This window comes from Crassostrea angulata, chromosome 2, assembly GCF_025612915.1.
Source record: "Crassostrea angulata isolate pt1a10 chromosome 2, ASM2561291v2, whole genome shotgun sequence".
Classification (NCBI taxonomy): Eukaryota; Metazoa; Mollusca; class Bivalvia; order Ostreida; family Ostreidae; genus Magallana; species Magallana angulata.
Genome location: NC_069112.1, coordinates 49,879,581 through 49,899,718, shown reverse-complemented (window position 1 = coordinate 49,899,718; position 20,138 = coordinate 49,879,581). Strand labels below are relative to the sequence as shown.

General features: G+C 36.0%; 3 protein-coding genes across 5 annotated transcripts; all 3 read right to left on the bottom strand.

The window, feature by feature from the left end:
* Positions 1–1,312: 1,312 nt before the first annotated feature.
* LOC128173149 (carboxylesterase 1C-like) lies at positions 1,313–9,725 on the bottom strand. 3 transcript variants are annotated; one of them, XM_052838870.1, is made up of 3 exons: positions 9,608–9,725; positions 2,035–3,579; positions 1,313–1,824 (listed from the first exon to the last, which is right to left on the bottom strand). In XM_052838870.1, exons 2-3 carry the CDS (start codon positions 3,573–3,575, stop codon positions 1,650–1,652), a joined length of 1,716 nt encoding a protein of 571 aa, XP_052694830.1. In that variant the 5' UTR covers positions 3,576–3,579; positions 9,608–9,725; the 3' UTR covers positions 1,313–1,649. The 3 variants fall into 3 exon arrangements, with proteins under 3 accessions (XP_052694830.1, XP_052694829.1, XP_052694828.1); XM_052838869.1 differs by lacking the exon at positions 9,608–9,725 and adding an exon at positions 5,852–5,963; XM_052838868.1 differs by lacking the exon at positions 9,608–9,725 and adding an exon at positions 5,729–5,844.
* A 2,152-nt stretch (positions 9,726–11,877) lies between these two features.
* On the bottom strand, positions 11,878–15,936 carry LOC128173140 (carboxylesterase 1C-like). Its single transcript, XM_052838861.1, has 3 exons — positions 15,748–15,936; positions 12,219–13,758; positions 11,878–12,130 (listed from the first exon to the last, which is right to left on the bottom strand). Exons 2-3 carry the CDS (start codon positions 13,754–13,756, stop codon positions 11,956–11,958), a joined length of 1,713 nt encoding a protein of 570 aa, XP_052694821.1. The 5' UTR covers positions 13,757–13,758; positions 15,748–15,936; the 3' UTR covers positions 11,878–11,955.
* A 336-nt stretch (positions 15,937–16,272) lies between these two features.
* LOC128173141 (periostin-like) lies at positions 16,273–18,943 on the bottom strand. Its single transcript, XM_052838862.1, has 6 exons — positions 18,754–18,943; positions 18,095–18,312; positions 17,703–17,892; positions 17,440–17,538; positions 16,826–16,936; positions 16,273–16,509 (listed from the first exon to the last, which is right to left on the bottom strand). The coding sequence occupies exons 1-6, from the start codon at positions 18,914–18,916 to the stop codon at positions 16,373–16,375; spliced, it is 918 nt and encodes a 305-aa protein (XP_052694822.1). The 5' UTR covers positions 18,917–18,943; the 3' UTR covers positions 16,273–16,372.
* Between the last annotated feature and the right edge of the window lie 1,195 nt (positions 18,944–20,138).

Below are 20,138 nucleotides of genomic sequence, written 5' to 3'. Positions count from 1 at the left end.
CAGAATTGGTTTTATTCTTAATTTTGCCAAAACGTAAGACAATCGTCTTCTTAAACACCACAGTTAACGTTAATGATTTTAGTTATGCTGCCAGATCATAGTCTACGTTGTAGGTATCTTTTGGAATAGATACATTTCATTCAGCGAACAACAGAGTACTTGCGATCTACTGCCATTTATAAGGCCTGATTACTAGTAAGGCAATTTCGAATGGATAATTGTGTTCACTCCGAGTTTGTGTTCACGTGGATGCAAGTCCTGCATAAGGCATTACAAGTAGAGCACAGACGTAGAGTCGCACCACATGCAAAAGTAGGAGAAGCGCAATTGATTTTTATTTGGAAGACAGGACAACAGTGAATTACCGGTATATTTGCGGGACACACCATTCGACCACAGTTAGTGGTTATCCAATCAATAGGAAATTGTTCACAATGTTCTTGTGGTCAACAAAAAATCCTGTATAATATGTCCCAAGTTATTGCTTCCGTCACTTTTTGATGATTTTTAATAAAAATACACATACCTGTGAAAGAAGTACAGTTGAAATCGATGAAATGGAAAATATCCAAGATATCATCATTGACAAATTATCCCTTTTAACTCTAAAACGCTTACAGAACCAAAAACAAATTTCTTACAGGGGTTTATAATGTGAAATGTATACATCTTTTCTCCATTCGGAAGTACTCGGGACACCTCGCGCTATTTTTCAACGTTATAATCCGGGCTTATTATTGGCTGATGCAATGCAAAATCCCCGTAGACATTCTATTTTTGGGATTTGTATTGAAACCTGAAGCGGTAGAGGGGGCGTTTCAAAACAGATAACCAGGACATTTTTTATAGTAGTGGAAGATTTTTTGTGCTTCACGTATTTAGCTACTGATTTGAAAAAAAAAACAGAGAGTGGCCTGCGATATACTAAAGCGGTGATGTCATAAGAACTTACCGAATCAATATTAAAATCATTATTTTTGTGGAAATTTTTTGTGCTTCATGTATATAGCTACTGATTTGAAAAACCAGAAAGTGACCCGCAATATATACTAAAGCGGCGGTGTCATAAGAACTACTGTCAAGTTGTAAAAAGAGACACGGAGTACCCCATGACTGTACGTGTAGTTTTCCCCTTCATCATTTAATTATACATCATATATGTAATTATCCATTGTATCAGCTTCCAGGTGGCTTGGAACCAGAATTTTCCCTCAATATTCATTTCATTAAATATTTAAGATAAATGGACAAAAAAGTAAAAGTCAAATCATCTAATCATTATTTTTCTTATCAGTGAGCGGAAATTAAAGACTAAAAATATCATTATCTTTATTTCATCTGATCAAATGAAAAAAATGGTGAGTTATTAATAATCAGACATAAAACACAACAAAATATTTTTGCTAATTCATTGTTAGGCGCTGATAAAACACAGGTAAAAATCCAGGTAAATTCTTTGATTGAAAGCAGACTATAATTGCTATTACAACACAAATCACACTCATTGTTCTATACCCAATTATCAAATGTGTGCAAAACGGGAACACACTCGTTATAGTTAAAAGATTGTTCTATCATTATGATATTACAAGAGATAAAAAATAGACCAGGTAAGTACATTTTTACTTTCTTATTTAATGAGATCAAAATCACAGCTCCTGCTTTTCATTTTGGAAGAGCTCCCGTAGTTGTGGCTGAAATATTCTTGTGGCGTCAACATGGAAGTCTTTTTTGACTGAAAGTTCAAAGTCAAAATCCAGATATTCGCGCGTCTCGACATCATATGGAGGCCATGTCACGGGCAATTCCTCAGAATTTGGATCTCTAAAATATACATGTATATAAAATACACTAGGCAAACAGTAATTTCAAAGCTCACATCGACGATTTACCGTGTCCTCTAATATAAGACCATCTTTGTTAAACTAAAACCAATTTTACCGAAAACGATACAATAAAAACAAATCTCTCTCTCTCTCTCTCTCTCTCTCTCTCTCTCTCTCTCTCAATTTTCTTGAAATTCATCTAACTTACCCTGTTTTGGCAAAGTTTGCGAAGTAGCGAATAATCCTCGAGCTGAGTGTTGTGTGTCTCTCATCGGTGCGATTTTCAGTGCGTACATTGGGCATATCAAACAAAAGGTAGAGATCGTCCGCATGCCCTGCTCCCCTGAACCATGCCGGGGGCGGGGGTCCAAATGGTGCCGGGCTTGGGGCAGAGAGGATGTAGTTGTAGGTCCTGTGTGCTGTGTTCTTTCTGCCGTGTGCAATAAGTGCACTGGTGGTGGGGGTCACCATACAAAGGTCTCCATAAAAGTCCGTCGCTCGATTGCTTTGATCGTCGTTCCCTTTGTCAGAGGTGTAAAACTCGCACAGTCTCTGAGACAGGTCCGGTTTGTTGCCATACAATTCCTGTATTAGCCCCGGTATGATGGCTTCACACAGCGCACGTCTTGGGATCCCGTCCTGGACGGAAAAGTTAAAGGTTTCCTGGAAATCGGGCAAGAGCGAGAAATACAGCAAGGATCCCTCTGCACTGGTTGTACCAGACATGAAATCTAGAGACCGAAAGAAGCTGGTCCCGGGTAACGACCTGTGGTGCATGGTCTCATACAGCTGCCCGTTGATTAATTCTCCATCTATGCTAGGACCCATCAGCATCTCTAATGTAAAGTTGCCTGGTGTCATCAACTCATAAACATTTATGATTCCAAGAATATCTGCTGGAGGAAGTTTTTGTAGACATTTCAAGAGTTCGGCCTTGTTTTCCTGTTTACAATCTGTTTTGTCTGAAATCATATTAAGAACTTTTTGAAGGTCGTCATTCTTTGCAATTGACTGTCTATTCACAACTCCACTCATGGAAATTGCTCTATGAAACATTTCAATATTTGCTGGTATTAATGTTTGGTAATGAACGCTCATTCCACCAGCTGATTCTCCAAAAATGGTGACCGAGTCGGGGTTTCCTCCGAATGCCTCGATATTCTCATGTACCCAGCGTATTGCCGCCATTTGATCCCAAAGACCATAATTACCTTTGGCTATAGGATCAAGTAGATTAAGAAAACCGAACAACCCAAGTCTGTAATTGATTGTTACGACTATGACATCTCCCTGGGCTGCCAGTCTCTGGCCATTGTGTTCTCCAGCAGATCCTATGACAAACCCACCCCCGTGGATAAACAGCATGACGGACAGACGTCTGTCACGTGACACGTCTCCTGGGACATAAATGTTGAGATAGAGACAGTCTTCAGAGCATTCTGGATTGAACTCTAAGTTAAGACCAATCTCTTGTTGCATACACGCTGGTCCGTATTTATCTGGAATTCCTTGTTCCTCCGTCCATCTTCCGACTGGTTTTGGTTTTTTGAATCTGAGGTCTCCTAAAGGAGGATGAGCGTATGGAATCTTAATAAAACGATGGACATAGAGATCGTCATTGAGCGCCTCATGGTAGCCCCGGACTGGTCCCGATGGAGTTTCTATGACAACCGATTGGTGACCATCGTCGTTGCAGCTACAAAACGAAGCCAGAAAGACCAGTACGAAAATTCCTTGGTGTAGTTCCATATGCCTTGAAAACAAAATGTCGACAAATATGAGCTGATCTGTGTTTGTATGATTTGGAATATTAAATGCTGTGGGAACTCAGATTGTGAATTTAAAGTTAAAGTTCAAACAGGACCCATGTTTAAACAGGACAGCCTTTGGCTTATTTAGGTCAAGAGCAAATCACACCTAACAATAAACATGTTGGAACGCTTGATTAAAGAATGTGGTCAATAATTTTGAATCTACCAGGAGTAAAGATATCACATTTAGCTACATTAAAAATACCGTAATTAATATATTTTTAGATTAATTTTTGGTTGCTCGCTGTGTCAATTTCAGGAAAATGCGATACTGAAGGAGTAAGCTTTCAACGAAAACGAACTGTTTGGTTTTACACAAATCTCACATTTTCATGCTTTTTACCGTCGCAATTTTGACATAACAAACGTTGTTTGTAAAACTTTATATTTGCAGAGATGGGACATTGTACAGTGAATGGCCTTAATTTTGCACAGTTTTCGAAAACACGTTTTTGAGCATGTCGAAAAGGTCGGAAAAGTCTTATCTTAATTTATTTTGGTCCTTTGGACATTTATTATTCCCAAAGCGGAACTGGTTGCGGAGGGGAATAGCATCGGTGCTGTTCGTGTGTGTGTGTATGTTTGTATTTATATCTGTATACATGTATGTGTGCCCATTTCAGACTTGTGAGCAAGATTTAATTAAGAAAACCCTCGGATTCATGTTTATTTAACTTCGTACACTTCATTAGCATGAATAAAGGACAATGCCTATTGAATTTTAAGGAATTCTGTTAAATATTTATCAAAATATCGTTAAACTGTTAAAACTATGATAGAATTTTTTTTTATGCACGATTTGACTATAGACGATTACGGTTCATAGAAGTAAACATTTCAAACCAACAACTTGATATTTTGTTGGATTTAGGCCTTGTTACAAACAAGCGTTATGAAGAAATTGGGACGCCCAAAGTGAAAACTTGATGCAACCTGATGATTAAGACAATAACCCCCCCCCCCCCCCCCCCCACACACACACACAATTTACCAAAACGAGCGGCCGTCTGAGTCGAATTTTGGCTATTTATTTCCATAATTACAAAGAGAAGAACAGGTTTATAATTCAGAAGAGACTTTGATTATTTGATGAATATCGTCAACATTACTAACCGGGAATTCATTTCATTTTAAGCGCTGTAGATACGTTAATCTATTTTTAAAAAATGGGTGGAAATTACGTATTATGTAAATTCGAATTTTCACATAGAGCAGATTATATATCGCTAGTCTAAGATCTTTGGCTACTTTTTATATTCATAATTAAACTTATATTTGTCTACATCAACTGTCTAAATGCGTAATGTATGTCACTGAATAAAGAGAATGTTAATGTAGCCGCTTAAGCCCCCCCCCCCCCCCCCACCCCGATACACCCCGAGCGTTGTTGGGGATACGAATAAACGACATATTTTAATTCAAAGTGGTTTTAAGAAGAAAGATATTTGGTCTCTTCAACGACATGTATAATCCTATTAAATTTTTGCATTTTCCCGCGCAGTAGTTCATTTCGCGAGGAGTTGCTCCGCTTTGTGCTGCTCTTGTTTATCAAATTTCAATATCAAATTTATCATTCATTTGTCAAATCTTAACTTCTATGCATATTCCAAGTAAGTTCCTAAAGAATATATTCACTGTTTACGCAATCATTCTATATTATTTCATTGAAAGGATAAATATTTTAAAGCTAACCCCACCGACTTTGATCCGCAAAAGCGTGTCCACCACCTCACTCTCTTTTTTGCTATTTCGAAAATGAAAGTTGGTTTTATCAATGTAAAATTCAACTATAAGTTACGCACATCATATGACACGTTTTGAAATACCAAAGTTGTAGGCAGTTATACACTGGTGCAGGTATTTTTTTAGTTTATTGGCAAAAAGTCTTAATTTATAAGTATATAGACTAGACTTTGACCCGTGCGTGCACGGGTTGACATTGCATATCGGACACTTATGAAGTAGAAACATAGACACACCGCATTGTTTGCATACATGTATACATAAAAGCTGTAAGCCTACAAGTTAACCACACTCTCCTTCGTTAGAATAATCTAACTTTGTCTCGGGACAGGCCCTCATCATGCTCACCACATTTGGAATGCCTCCCATATACCCGTAATGTAGCAGGGAATTGCAGAATCGCTCCGAAACGATTTTGGAGAAAACATTGAAGTTGCATTGAAAATAACAGTCTAATTAATCATACCAAACCTTTTTGAGGCTGTTAAAACCTTTCATCTAAAAATTTAATTATCCAGCACTTTTTCACCAACGTTTTTTGCTCGCTTCAATTTACACACCATGTTGACATTCGGAACTCTCGGGATTTAAGTTATCTCCCGTATGTTCTCTGCCACAGAGGCAATATGTATCGTTAAACTGGGTCCGTAGCACATTTATCATTTTGACGATAGAGCATTTTATCTACACTCTCCTAAGAAATATAATGTGAATTTTTTTAATATTTCTTTGCCATCACGCAAGTACTAAGTTGATATATATTTGTTATTTTATAATTTCTCTAAAAGGAAATCTATATAAATATGAACAGTATATTTATCATATTTCCAAAGAAAATTTACACGTATTTGTATTATCGCTTCTGTGTTTATCCATGCAAATGTGATATTGTAAAAACATAAATAAAGAGCCCCCCCCCCCCTCCCCGCGTATTTAGCGTGAATGCAATGCGCATGCGCAAGATTATAAAATCCAGAGAATCCAGATGAATTCCGAGAAATTTTCGTTGATTATCAATTAGCGAAGCTTAATTGAAAAATTCCACACAAATTGGTATTCGTCAGGTACCAATGATGTTTAACAAAAGACAGACAGTACTCTTCCGATTTATTGGTATGAAGGTATACGTTTATTCAGAATGAAAAAAAAATTCCACTGATGATAATGAAAAATCATAAGTATGAGTTCAATGATCAAAATTTTGAGATATGGTATCTTTTATCATTTTTTAGCATTTTTCAAAATATTTGTAGCCTGTGCCATTCGATTATCTAAATGAACAAGAGGCCCATGGGGCCACATCGCTCACCTGAGCAACAATGGGCGTTCAAAAGATATTGTGCCATATGGCCCTCGGTAGAATAACAAAAAAATAAATATTGTAAAGTATTCGAATTTTACACTTATTTTTGCATACACGTAATCTTTGACATTGTACCTTCATGAAATACTGTTTTTACACCGAATAAGAAAATCCTACGCAAGATATAGAACTAAAAATTTGGTAGGGGTACACTGTTATATAACTTCTAATTCCCTGTATTTTCGTTCTGCCCCCCTCCCCCACTTAATAAAGCGATCAAAATATACGAGAGCATATAGGTACATTTTCTTCCTTAACTACTTACTAGTTATTGTATTTTTTTTAAAATATAATAGTTATTGTATTTCATCAAAAAAATCCTACATGTATATATGTGAAGAAGAAAATTGCACCTCAATGCGCTCAATTTCTCAAATCAAAAATATTCAACAATTTAATTTGTCTTCTCCATTATAATTAAATGACTGTTATTTACCTCGCGTTAACTCGTGACTTTTATAACTTTACTCACACTTGATTGATGAATACAATGGAATGAAAAATGTTGTCACGTGACATGTTAAAGAGCTATAAAAATCAATGTTACCGTATTGACAGGCACATCACTCTAATTTACTATGGCCCACCGATTATTTTCATTTTTATTCAAAAATAACAAATGGCTACAAACCAGGATAATTTTCCGCTGTTATATTTTCTTAGGAATAGCGATAATTCTTTTATTCCCGCAACAGAAATGTGTCAGAACTATGGAAACTATTTTAACAATGTCGTTTTTATTTACTCACATTTCACATTATTCATTGTAAAAAGAGGGGGCCCCAGAGAGTAGTTATATACAGCATATCATTCTTTAATTTTTTTGTGTACAAGTATTTAACATACTCTAATTCATATAGAATTTCTAATGATCAACCAAAATTTCAGCGTCAATCGTAGAATTATAAGCAAGATGAGCCTAAAATTTTGCTAGGTTTGAGTCATATTTTGGTCACATTAGTTTATTACATTCAGCTTAAGATTTTTAACTTGGTATTTCCTATTCGGCATTTACAATGGAAAAAAATGAATGGCCTTAGATCTGTGTACAAACATAGAATTGTGAGCAAATATCTGTATCTTGCTTATAATTCGAAGCGTAACACTCAAATATGGTAAGTAAATAGAAATTGTAAACAATTAAACACAAGAAACATGCACTATAACAAATAAAGAACACAATTTAATTTTCAAAATGAATCATATATGTGTATATACCTACATATTTCTGTCAGCGATATTAAACTCTATTTAAACTGAATAAACTCGAGAAAATGCCGAGCATCTCAACAAAACATATTGCATTATTCTACCATTACGCAAAAGATGATACCGAATTACCGATAGCCTGAATGAATTGCATTTTAGTTCTTTCTTAATACATCAGATGTTGCTTAATTTGCGCAGGTAAACAGTAAACTGTTTGATTTGATACCTAAAAATAAGGAAATACAAGCGACAGTTCCCAGGTTAACGCAAAGCATAAATAAAAACGAAACGAAAATCACAACAAGCTAACACCACTGTCATATGTGAAAACTGTCAACGCATTGAAATATTTAGCCTCAAATTACTTCACAAAATCGGCACCAATGTATTATGCATGTTTCAAAGATTCCCTTCGTACACGAACTGTTGCACAACAAACAAATTCATCATTGTTAGATCGACCCGTTTATCATATAGTGTCATGGCTGCTTTAAACAAAGAACCTCGTTTAGAATTATTGAATACGAGTCGTGGTAAAATGGGTAAGCAAACCCGGGCCAGGGCAAAATAAAAGCCGGGGAAGATCGGCAATCGTCAATTCCAATTACGCATTATTTTGCAGCAATATTTACAGCGAATACAAATATACTGGTCAGTAAATATTTTGAAATTTTAATGAGATTGGCAGATTAATAACTGTCAATCTTTTGTTTTGCCCTGGCCCGGTCATGCCTACCCATTTTACCAAAACTCATGGATGCTATGAATTGCTTAAAACACGCCTTTTCTTTCTTATTATTTTTGTAATAGCCCAGATTTGAAACAGAATTAGCCCATAATTTTTGCAATTTATATTTTCCTTCCGATAAGAATTATTCATGCTAAATTACGTTGAATTTGCCTCAGTAGTTCTTGAGAAGAAGATTTTTAAAAATGCACACCCCTTTTTCTACAGTTTCGAGGTTTGAATAAAGACAGGTCTTTCATTTCTGCAATTTATATTTGCCTTACCATAAGGATGCTTTGTGCCAAATTTGGTTGAAATTGGATAAGTGGTTTTAGAGAAGAAGTTCAAAATGTAAAAAAGTTTACAGACGGACGGACAGATGGACGACGGACAAAATGCGATCAGAATAGCTAACTTGAGCTTTCAGCTCAGGTGAACCAAAAAGTGATTTCAAACCAACAGGAAATATGCAAAATTATGTTGACTAACAAATAAAATCTAAATTTCGAATTTACAGTACTACCAAGAATATTTCAGTGAAAAACAGAATCAGAAAAATTTAGTCCGAATTTCCTCTGTTTTGCTAAAAGTCCAACTTTGTTAGAGACTAATTCCATAATATAGAAAAAATATCGAATGCTATGTGAATAATAATTCAATTTATAAATACTTTTAGTGTTAAGAACAAATTTTACTCATGACATTGAACTTTATAACAACCCAAACTTGAGAACTCAAACCCTGAGTAAACAACGTCCTTAAAGGCCAAAAATTCGAGTTTATTATTTTATTATAGTAGTATAGATTCAACCGACCAGTTCAATTCCATGTTTCCAATTTGTGCACGAACATACAGGTCTATATTCTAATCAGCGCCCTTACCCCAGAATATTGATGAAAACACGACCAAAATGATTTTATTACATACCTTGATTTATTCAGACTTGGAACATTGCTTGTAGAGATCGACTAAAATATTTAAAAAGTTGAGTGCTGAGCGGTATATCGGTTCGTGTCCCATTTAAAGACCCCGTCTACGTTCTGCAGGCTTAGGAACGTTATTATGACAACCATTTATTATGCAATAGTTTTTTAAATTTTAAAATTTTACTCAGTCCTATTTAGTTCTCTAGCTGAAATTGAGCATACGCTACGCTGGAAGATTAGAAGTAACGAAATAGCCTGGCAGACTGACCTTTTGAAGTTGAAATTTATAAGTAATATCTATCTGCAAATGAGGACCCAGAACTCTTTAAGGTTCCTCGACACACATAGAGAATATTTTTTGAAATATGATTCTACAAAACCAATATCAAATCAATATCGGCTTTCAGTTATTTTATATATTTTTTTTGTATTTTTTCAGTGAAATTGGAAAAACTGCATGCCAAAGATTGTTTGGTCAAGTATTTAATTTTTTAATTCAAAAATTATTTCTGAAAATCAAAATTGTAATTCTTTTATATCTTTTTAAACTATGGATAAACTTTAAATAATTAGCAAATAGTCAAATAAAGCACTTACTAAACAAAGATATTTTACAAAGAAATTGAAACAAAAATGCGAAATTATAGGAAAATTGCTATTTATCAAAATTGAACCGATCCCGATTGAAATAAAACTGATCCCAATCAAAGTTGTTTTGAAAGTTTATATATGAATTAAGTCGGTAAACGACCAAACCATTTTACAGATAAACAACCTAGGTTTTTTGCAAAATTGTGATACATTCTAACTTTAAATGATTTCGTTCGGGATTAGTTTAATTACAATTGGAATCGGTTCGATTTTAAGATTTTCCAATTTTTCTCCAAGTTCACTATTTCGTTTCAATTTCTTATTGAAATATGATTGCACAGCAATTGTTAAATGCGAGTAACAGTTTGTTTGCAGTTTTATACATAGATTTAAAAAAGCTACAATTCTTGTTTTTCATTTTCATTAATAGTTTTTAAAAAAAAATTATAAAGTTTATGTAGCCGTCTTTTGATATGTATTTATAGAATTGTGCATTAATTGATATCAAATTTTTAGCTCTAAGAATTCATGTTCATGTTCGCACCTAAAACGATGTTTCATGTTTCTATCAAAAAATACAAAAAAAAAAAAATCATAACAAATTGGAAGCCGATATAGGTGTCATTTAAATATACTAATTTCTCAAAAATGATTCTTCATAGATCCAACAAATAATGCATTGGTGTGTCGAGTCACCTTAAGAAAATATTGAAAAAAAATTGATATTCTTTCACCCAAAGATGCTTTGTGTGAAGTTTAGTCGAGACTGGTTTAGTGGTCCTGGAGACGAAATTACTTAAAAATAAGTTGAATTAGTTAATAGCATATTTTGCCTCATTCAAAGACCGATTTTCCCTCCAAATGCAGTCTAAGCATCTTGTATTTCTAACGTTTACTTCCTCTATACGCCTATTTTAATTGAAATATTACCTTCATGTGTAGAAATTGACATATTTTGTGTCGTACACAATCTGAGTGCACATTGTATTGCTATATAAGTTAAAGGAGGTATGGAACATTCTCATTTTGTGACAAATTCTCTTTCGAAAAAAAAATGAAAAGCAGCCTTATTAGTTATTGAAACGTGTCTTTGTTTTCTTGTGACACACTGCAAAGTTAGTTTATTGTGAAGAAGTGGAGAAGTGGAGAAGTTGTCGTATTCTAGAGACGTACTGAACAACTAACTTAGTGGAGACGCGCATTGTAAAGGAAGTCATATTATGGAGACGCACTGAACAACTACCTTTAGTGCTTTATAAAGATAGTTATGTTCTGGAGAAAAATAACAAAATTCCTGATAAAAGTACCAATGTATTTTTGAGAGAAAAAATGTTGGTAGGCGGTAAGGTACTATTTAGGCAATCGTTTTACTTTAAAAAAATTGCACTGAAAAGAAAAAAAGTTATTACTCGATTAAAAAAAAGTAAAGAACTGTTTAATATATACATGTACAAATCTTTCAACTATCTGGCGCCTTCGATATCAAATTGTGATTTGTAGGGAACTTAAACCATCCCTTGCCCCAATACCATCAACTCGCCCGGCCACAGCATCTACACTAAAACCAACTACTGCGCATTCTCCTTTTTCGTGTAATAAGATGCTTATTTTCAATCTCCCAAATCGCTATGATATCTTGTTCATTCAGAACAATGAAAAAAGAAAATAAAATAAAAGCCATTTGAGTTACAAACATACAGGATTTTAATTGGTATGATTTAACAATGTCTACCTTCTTAATAAAAAATGAGATCAAAATCACAGCTCCTGCTTTTCATTTTGGAAGAGCTCCCGTAGTTGTGGCTGAAATATTCTTGTGGCGTCAACATGGAAGTCTTTGTTGACTGAAAGTTCAAAGTCAAAATCCAGATATTCACGCGTCTGTACATCATATGGAGGCCATGTTACGGGCAATTCCTCAGAATTTGGTTCTCTAAAATATATATAAAAACTCAACTTACTAAATACCGGTAATATACAATAAAATCAAATCCATGTCTCTATATAGAAATAGCACTTACCCGGTTTTTGCAAAGTTTGTGAAGTAGCGAATAATCCTCGAGCTGAGTGTTGTGTGTCTCTCCTCTAAGCGATTTTTGGTTGGCAATATGGGCATATCGAACAAAAGGTACAGGTCGTCCGCATGCCCTGCTCCCCTGAACCATGCCGGGGGTGGGGGTTCAAATGGTACCGGGCTTGGGGCAGAGAGGATGTAGTTGTAGGTCCTGTGTGCTGTGTTCTTTCTACTGTGTGCAATAAGTGCACTGGTGGATGGAGCCACCATGGTAAGGTCTCCATAAAAGGCCAACGCTCGATTGCTTTGGTCGTCGTTCCCTTTGTCAGAGGTGTAAAACTCGCACAGTCTCTGAGACAGGTCTGGTCTGTTGCCATACAGTCCCTGTATTAGCCCCGGTACGATAGCTTCACACAGCACACGTCTTGGAATCCCATCCTCGACAGAAAAGTTGAGCGTTTCCTGGAAATCGGGCATGAGCGAGTAAAATAACACGGAACCCTCTGCATTGGTTGTACCAGACATGAAATCTAGAGACCGAAAGAAGCTGGTCTCGGGTGACGACCTGTCGTGCATGGTATGATACAACTGACCGTTTATTAATTCTCCATCTATGCTTGGACCAATTAGCATCTCTTCTGTGTAGTTGTCTGGTGTCATGAATTCATAAATATTTACAATACCCAGAATTTCTGTAGGGGTGAGCTTCTGTAAACACATTAAGAGTTCGGCCTTGTTTTCCTGTTTACAATCTGTTTTGTCTGAAATCATATTAAGAACTTTATTCAGATCATTGTCATTCATGATAATCTGCTTATTTACAACTCCGCTCATGGAAATTGCTCTTTGAAACATTCCAATATTTGCTGGTATTAAGGTTTGGTGATGAACGCACATTCCCCCAGACGATTCTCCAAAAATGGTGACCGAGTCGGGGTTTCCTCCGAATGCCTCGATATTCTCATGTACCCAGCGTAGTGCCGCCATTTGATCCCAAAGAGCATAATTACCATTGGCTATAGGATCAAGTAGATTAAGAAAACCGAACAATCCAAGTCTGTAATTGATTGTTACGACTATGACATCTCCCTGGGCTGCCAGTCTCTGGCCATTGTATTCTCCAGCAGATCCCATGACAAACCCACCCCCGTGGATAAACAGCATGACGGACAGACGTCTGTCACGTGACACGTCTCCTGGGACATAAATGTTGAGATAGAGACAGTCTTCAGTGTATTCTGGTTTGAACTCTATATAACCATAGTCTTCTTGCATGCAGGCAGGCCCATTTTTCTCCTGAATTCCTTGTTCCTCCGTCCATCTTCCGACTGGTTTTGGTTTTTTGAATCTGAGGTCTCCTAAAGGAGGATGTGCATATGGAATCTTAATAAAACGATGGACATAGAGACCATCATGGAGCGCCTCATGGTAGCCCCGGACTGGTCCCGATGGAGTTTCTATGACAACTGATTGGTGGCCATCGTCGTTGCAGCTACAAAACGAAGCCAGAAAGACCAGTACGAAAATTCCTTGGTATACTTCCATGCCTAGAAAAACAAAGTGTCGACAAATATGAGCTGACATTCACATGATAACTTTTAGGTGTATGATTTGGAATATGAGCAACTGTAAGACTGTAAAATATGATGTCTGAAATTAAACTTTATTCTCCCGCAAACGCAGTACAAGGGGGTGGGGTTATTAGAATTACCCTGTCCGTCCGTCCTCTGTCTGTAATATTTCCATTTCTGACTTTCCTATAGAACCCATGGGCCAAAGTAAGAAAATTTTGTACAAAGCACTCTTATGGAAAGGGGTTTTCTAAATTCTTAAAATAAATGACGAAACCCTATTTAAAAGGGAGATAACCATAAAACAGTGAAAATAAGGTGTGTGTTTTTAAAAAATCTTCCCAAGAACCACTGCACCAGAAATGCCAATACTTACATCAAAGTTTGTATTTAAAGTGAAGATTCTAACAAAAAACCTTGACCCCCATGTAGACCAATACTGGGACCCCAAGAGGTATTCGGAGTTTTAATGAGAAGTGTAGATTTTAAAAATTGTTCAAACTTACCCCCGACTATACTTGGGCCCAAGAGGTGCTGAAATGTCAACATAGAAGTACAGTGGCGTAGTTAGAGACAAAATGTTTTTTTAAGCAGATGGTTTGGGAGGTGCGGCGGTCCCCTAGAGGCTGAGCACTTTTTGACGGCAGTAATTTTAATCTTGTACAATGTACTATTTTATACCTCAGCCATGATATTGTAATTGTACTTAAAGAAAAAGCTGAATTAGATATACATTTTTTGTCTTCTTTTAATCAAATAGATTGGAACCAAAAAATTTAAAGAAATTGAAAAACGAAACAAAACAACACATATCAACAGATATACACAAAAAAAAAAATCAAGAAAAAACACATAAAAAATAATTAAACTTTTTATACTTAATGTATAAGGCAACCACGACTGACAAAAAGGTGAAAGTGGGACTTAATTTTTACTAGTTGCAGTATTTCTCAGTCGATTTTTAAACCTGGTATAATTGTTAAATAAGGGAATAAGAGTTATAACTTACGGTTACCGTGCGTATGATGCAAACTTATTTATTGTCTGTTTTGCAATTTTATATTACTGTGGGAATTAACTTTCCCCTATGCCAGGCGTAGGCAACCTCCGCTTTTGAAGGTGCTAGTGCCTATTTATAAGTCGAGTTCACGATTGAAGTAGCCCACTACCTTCAAACCTTCATGGAACACAAAAGAAAAATGTTTATCTACCATTGTTTAAATAGTTAAAACTTGATCCTATGTTTAAACAGACCGGAAGCTCTTGTGTGGTTTATGTGGGCCAGCAGTAAATCACAAACGTGTTAGAATATTTGTTTACAGAAAGTGGTCAATAAGTTTATGTTGGTAAATTTTTTCCGAGTACGATGAGATTTAGTGCCGCGGTGTGAACTGTAAAACATGTGATAGTTCTATTTCTGTTAAGAGAAAAAATCTCAACATGTAGCTGCAAGCAAGTCAACGCAAAATGCACTCTCGGGGATTGTAAAAGAAAGTCCGTTTGTTTGTTCATTGTGTCATCATGTTAAAAAATGCAATTTTCACGGAGTATAAAAACCCACAAAACATTCAGTGTTGAACGAAAATACTTTTTGTGTCCTTCTGTTTTCTTAGCACTGCTATCAACGGTCTTGCTTAATTAATCGATCGTTGTGACAGCAATGCCACACCATACCGGCAATTTCGCAAGCTATCCTGCAGGATCGAAAATAACAAACAAACTAGCACACAATTGAACATAAAGTATGCTGCATTCTATTTTAAAATTATTTATTTATCTTAATTAACATTTTCAATTTCAACTTATATACGACCGGTTTGCACATGTTGCAAGAAAACCCGCATTGTGATCGATACACAGGGCGATTTTGCAATATTTGGTCTGTACTTGTCGACACCCTTTTATGACCAGTTGCGCCTTGGTATCAGAATGATGCTAAAACACGCTAATGATATGTGCCCTTACCTTACTGTATTCACTTTAACCTTGCACGGACTGGACAAAGATGAGGCAGTGAGCTTACTGTCAGAGTTTCAATTAAAAGTTGACTGTGAAGCCTTTATGTAAGGCATGTCCCATTTAAAGAGCCCGTTTTTCAATGTTTGCTACTCGTCTACCCAGAGCGATTTTTGTTATTATGACAGACTATAAATTTTCCCCGAGACGAATTGTATAGTTAGATTAAGTCCCGAGCCTACGAAAGCCCAGAATGCTCATTAAAAATTTGAAGAAGTCGAGATTCAAAATCTAAATCAACAAATCATATCATGAATCCCAGCAACACCAAACTGTCCTTTCATACGAGACGAATTAAAAACTTCTGTTCAGGACAAAATGTATACACATGTATCATAATAGATAGGATGATTCCAAAATTGGAGTTTAAGCCATAATTTTAAAAAGACGTATTCATGTGTTAGTATCTTTTCTGGATTTTTTTTCCAAAGAGGACGGATAATTGTTTACAAGAAAGCCATAAAGAAATCTCAATATAAGTAGAAAAACACATTTATTAAATGAAAGGTGAACATATGTGACTATGTACAATGTAGGAGATGGGTGGATGTAAGTGTGATCCCTTACAGCGGGTTTATCCGATGGACTGAGGCAGTGATTCCCCGCTCACGTGATCTGTGACCAGTAAGACCTTGTCAATCAGGTGAACGACGCCATTAGTGACCTTGATGTCCGCCTGTAGAACCTTGGCATTCTCCACCATCACCGCGCCTTAAAGTTCAAATTATAATTGAATAATATATCTCTGTGTATTCTGGCAACATTGTAGCATACCGGTATTCTTCACAAGCACACAATATTAACCTCTCCTTCAAGACAGTTTGATTCTAATAACATACTAAAAACTTGTCATGGATACTTCAAGTAAAAGAGAATATATGAAAATTATTAAAAGAAAAACAACCCCAAAAGGAAAATCAATGTATATACTTCGGGAAATTAAAAAAAACAAACAAGATAAGTGTTTATACAGAGAAAATAGTAATAGTTTAAGAAGATCCATAATCTGACCGTAAAGCAGAGTTACCATTTGTTTTGTGGATGACGACATCGGTGCCCTGCACGGTTTGGATTTTATCTCCGTCCATCAGACCGGCGCTGTAATACGTGCCACGGATGTAGTGATATTGTAAGAGGTCTGAAATAAGAGAGATATTTTAGAAGGTAGGCGGATGTGATGATGTTTTAGAAGGTACGCGGATGTAGGGATATTTTACAGCTGTTGCTGGAGGTCGTCTGTAACAAATCAAATGAGATACACAGTTCATGGAACAATCATTACCGGGAGAATTATACTAAATAAGAAAGTATATCACTAATAAGTTTATAATACATGTAGTATTTCATCAAATATGATATAATATTACATTGTTCATACATGCAGAGGTATCTATTCACTACGTAATGGTTACGTCATCAAATTATACATGCAGAGTAAAACATTTGTTACATTGAAGTTTTAAAATTCAGAGAATTTAAAACTTTCTATAACAATTTGCCGAGTGGCATCCAACCGAGCTGTTCTCCAAATTTATCAGTCACAAACAGAGAAAATCTCTGTCTGAAACACTGACAACGTTCCTTTCTGATTTTTGACGATTTGTGAGGAGTATATTGTATCCTATGGTTCATTGTACTCACTTCGAGAAGCGGACAGTGTGAGAAACTCTGTGTTCAGAAACCCGGTAGGAAGAGCGTCAAATGCGGCCTCTATTGGAGCAAATACGGTAAAGGGACCACCTAGAACAACAGTTGAAGTGATTGTAATTACGATTTACGACTAAACAACAAGATAACTGCATATGATTCGTATGAATTTTCTGAAAGTTTGTTTCGATATAGAATAAATCAAACACTGCAGAGAGATGTTAGCTACCATCTTAATTTAGACTATTGGATCACACCTTGAATGTCATACTGTAGGTTGGCTCGGACAAAAGAGTAAGTCAGCTGTGTTAAGTTCTGGTTGGATGCGCAGTACTGTAGAATACTGTTCTCCGGAAGCGGAAACATGACATCATCAAGGAGATGAACCACTCCATTGGATCCAAGATTATCACGTGAGCTTATATTACTTCCAGTTGCTGTCATCACCTGGCGAATTGAAGAGATACCTTACGTCTTCATGTGTCTATGTTTAAAACATATCGCAGTAAAACTGTGTTGAATAAAATCAATCAAATTCTTATAAACTTTATGTTCGAACTGTGCAATCTTTAATTTCAAAGATCGGTTTAAAACTATTGATATGTGTTCACGTAAACCCGTTTGTCATATTGAGTGATAGATTCCTTGCCTGACCGTTATGGTAGCGATTGATCCTAATTTTGTAACCATTCTCCCATGATCCAATCTCAATATCATTACTGAAACTGGACATTAACTGTTTGCCTGCGGCCACGTGGTATTTGATCACTTTGGCAAGAAGGTCTTTATCATGAGAGAGCTTTGTCATGACATCACTGGAGATTTTGGCAAAAGCAGCATCGCTTGGCGCAAACAGTGTAAATGGTCCTAAAATCGTGAGAAATTTTAAATCATAGAGCAAAGAAAATGTATAGTTCATATCATGAGATATTAATATAGTTCGTCCTTCCATTTATTTTAAAATTTTGATAGCATTTACAAGTGATGCTAATAAGTTTCACTTTTGCCATGATGTACACACATTATTGATTCCACTTTTTTAAAAATCACGAACTTTTTTTATTCAATATAGTTTATTAGGCATTGTATAATATGAAATTACAAGTATAATCAATATATGATGCATATAATTTTTAGTCTAGAAGTGACCCAGAATGGCTACCCAAAAACAGAGGAGCAATCCTCTTAAAATTGCTTGTACAATCACTCCCTAAACACTATGTATTGATTCCATGGTATACTAGTAAACATCATGATACATCGTAATATTTGAATGACACAGTTTACAATGAAGCCGACAGGACTGACCTTGTGAGCCGAGTTGATGGGAGAGTCCGGCCTTGGCCACCAGGGAGGTGAAGGTGGTGGCGTGTAGATCGTGGGCCACCTGTATAACCGTCCTACCGGACACCACCCCCAGGAGACCGGCCACCACGCCCAGCAGACAGCCCAGCGTACAGTACACCCTCATAGTGTGTGATGGCCCCGCGACACGTGAGTGCCATCTTTATACCGAGAATCGCGGTCCTTATCTCACGTGGAACTACGTGTTGGCATACAAGCGAATGTGAATTATGAAAACAAAATGTTTAGTTGTGTAGTAACAATGCTATTTTCCAGACAGTTTAGGAATTAATTAAAACCATATACAGTAATACCAATTTGACAGCGGAGCAATGAAACGGAGGATGCTCCGTAAACTGGAATTTTTCAGTTAACAAATACATTACCTTCTTTATTTTGCACGTGTCAATAATGGGTAATCTTATAATGACCCAATTAAACCAAACCTATGATATGGGTGTATTCTTTTGCTACCTCTAGAACTGGTCCAGGATTTCTCCGGCGTCTACTTGCTATTTGGAAAGTAGACAGTGGAGATCTACCGGGGATCTCCATACTGCAAACGAGCAAATCAGGATTACTCTTGCAGTTCTCAAATCGACCAAACGAATACACCCCTGATGACATAAATAACCAATAGTCAGGTAATGATATATATATATATATATAATATGAGATATTCATAGAAAGTGATTGCAATTGCTTTTGCAAAAATATTTAGTCCTGAATATATTTTGTGAAAAATATCAATTCTCAACTTATGATTTCGTCTATCATTGGTGCAATTACATGGCCTTTTCCCACTGTAGTACGTACAGCTTGTGATTCAAGGTAACACACAATTCATACAACAAGTACATGCATGTACATCACAAGTTATCTCAGTATTAAAATACTACATACATATATAAAACTCATTCACGTGTGGTGAAGACGCCTCTCTCAGCATGTCTGTGCTAAGGGAGTGAACTGGTACATACGAAAATGACGCGACATGACTTATGATATGGTTTATATTATCAACATTTCCAGACATGAAAGTCTAGTTGAATTGAATGAATAACTTTAATTCATATTTAGAATCTCACCACCGTTTAGTTAAAGGCGGTATGGGGCACCTGTCTATATTAATGTGAATAAAAGTACATTACAGGCACGTAGTATCGTTTTTGAAAGTCATCCAAAAAAATCTTGACAAGCAAAATAAAAAAAAAAAAAGAAAAAAAAAGGAGGGATTTTGGATTTTCCAAAATCTTTCCTTATTTTCATACCAATTTTTTACATACTCCCAAAAAAGTGGGGGGCAAGCTCCATGTTAATTCCATTTTTTATATGTGAATTTAAAAAAA

Coding starts and splice junctions, on each gene's coding strand:
- LOC128173141 (XM_052838862.1), bottom strand. CDS start 18,916: ATGAGGGTGTACTGTACGCTGGGCTGTCTGCTGGGCGTGGTGGCCGGT. Junction 17,893..18,094: donor ATCGCTACCATAACGGTCAG/GCAAGGAATCTA, acceptor TCAATTCGCCAG/GTGATGACAGCAACTGGAAG. Junction 17,539..17,702: donor CCTACAGTATGACATTCAAG/GTGTGATCCAAT, acceptor CTGTTGTTCTAG/GTGGTCCCTTTACCGTATTT.
- LOC128173140 (XM_052838861.1), bottom strand. CDS start 13,756: ATGGAAGTATACCAAGGAATTTTCGTACTGGTCTTTCTGGCTTCGTTT. Junction 12,131..12,218: donor ACAAACTTTGCAAAAACCGG/GTAAGTGCTATT, acceptor TATATATTTTAG/AGAACCAAATTCTGAGGAAT.
- LOC128173149 (XM_052838868.1), bottom strand. CDS start 5,808: ATGTTTTCTCCAAAATCGTTTCGGAGCGATTCTGCAATTCCCTGCTAC. Junction 3,580..5,728: donor TGGGAGGCATTCCAAATGTG/GTGAGCATGATG, acceptor TTTGTTTTCAAG/GCATATGGAACTACACCAAG. Junction 1,825..2,034: donor GCAAACTTTGCCAAAACAGG/GTAAGTTAGATG, acceptor TGTATATTTTAG/AGATCCAAATTCTGAGGAAT.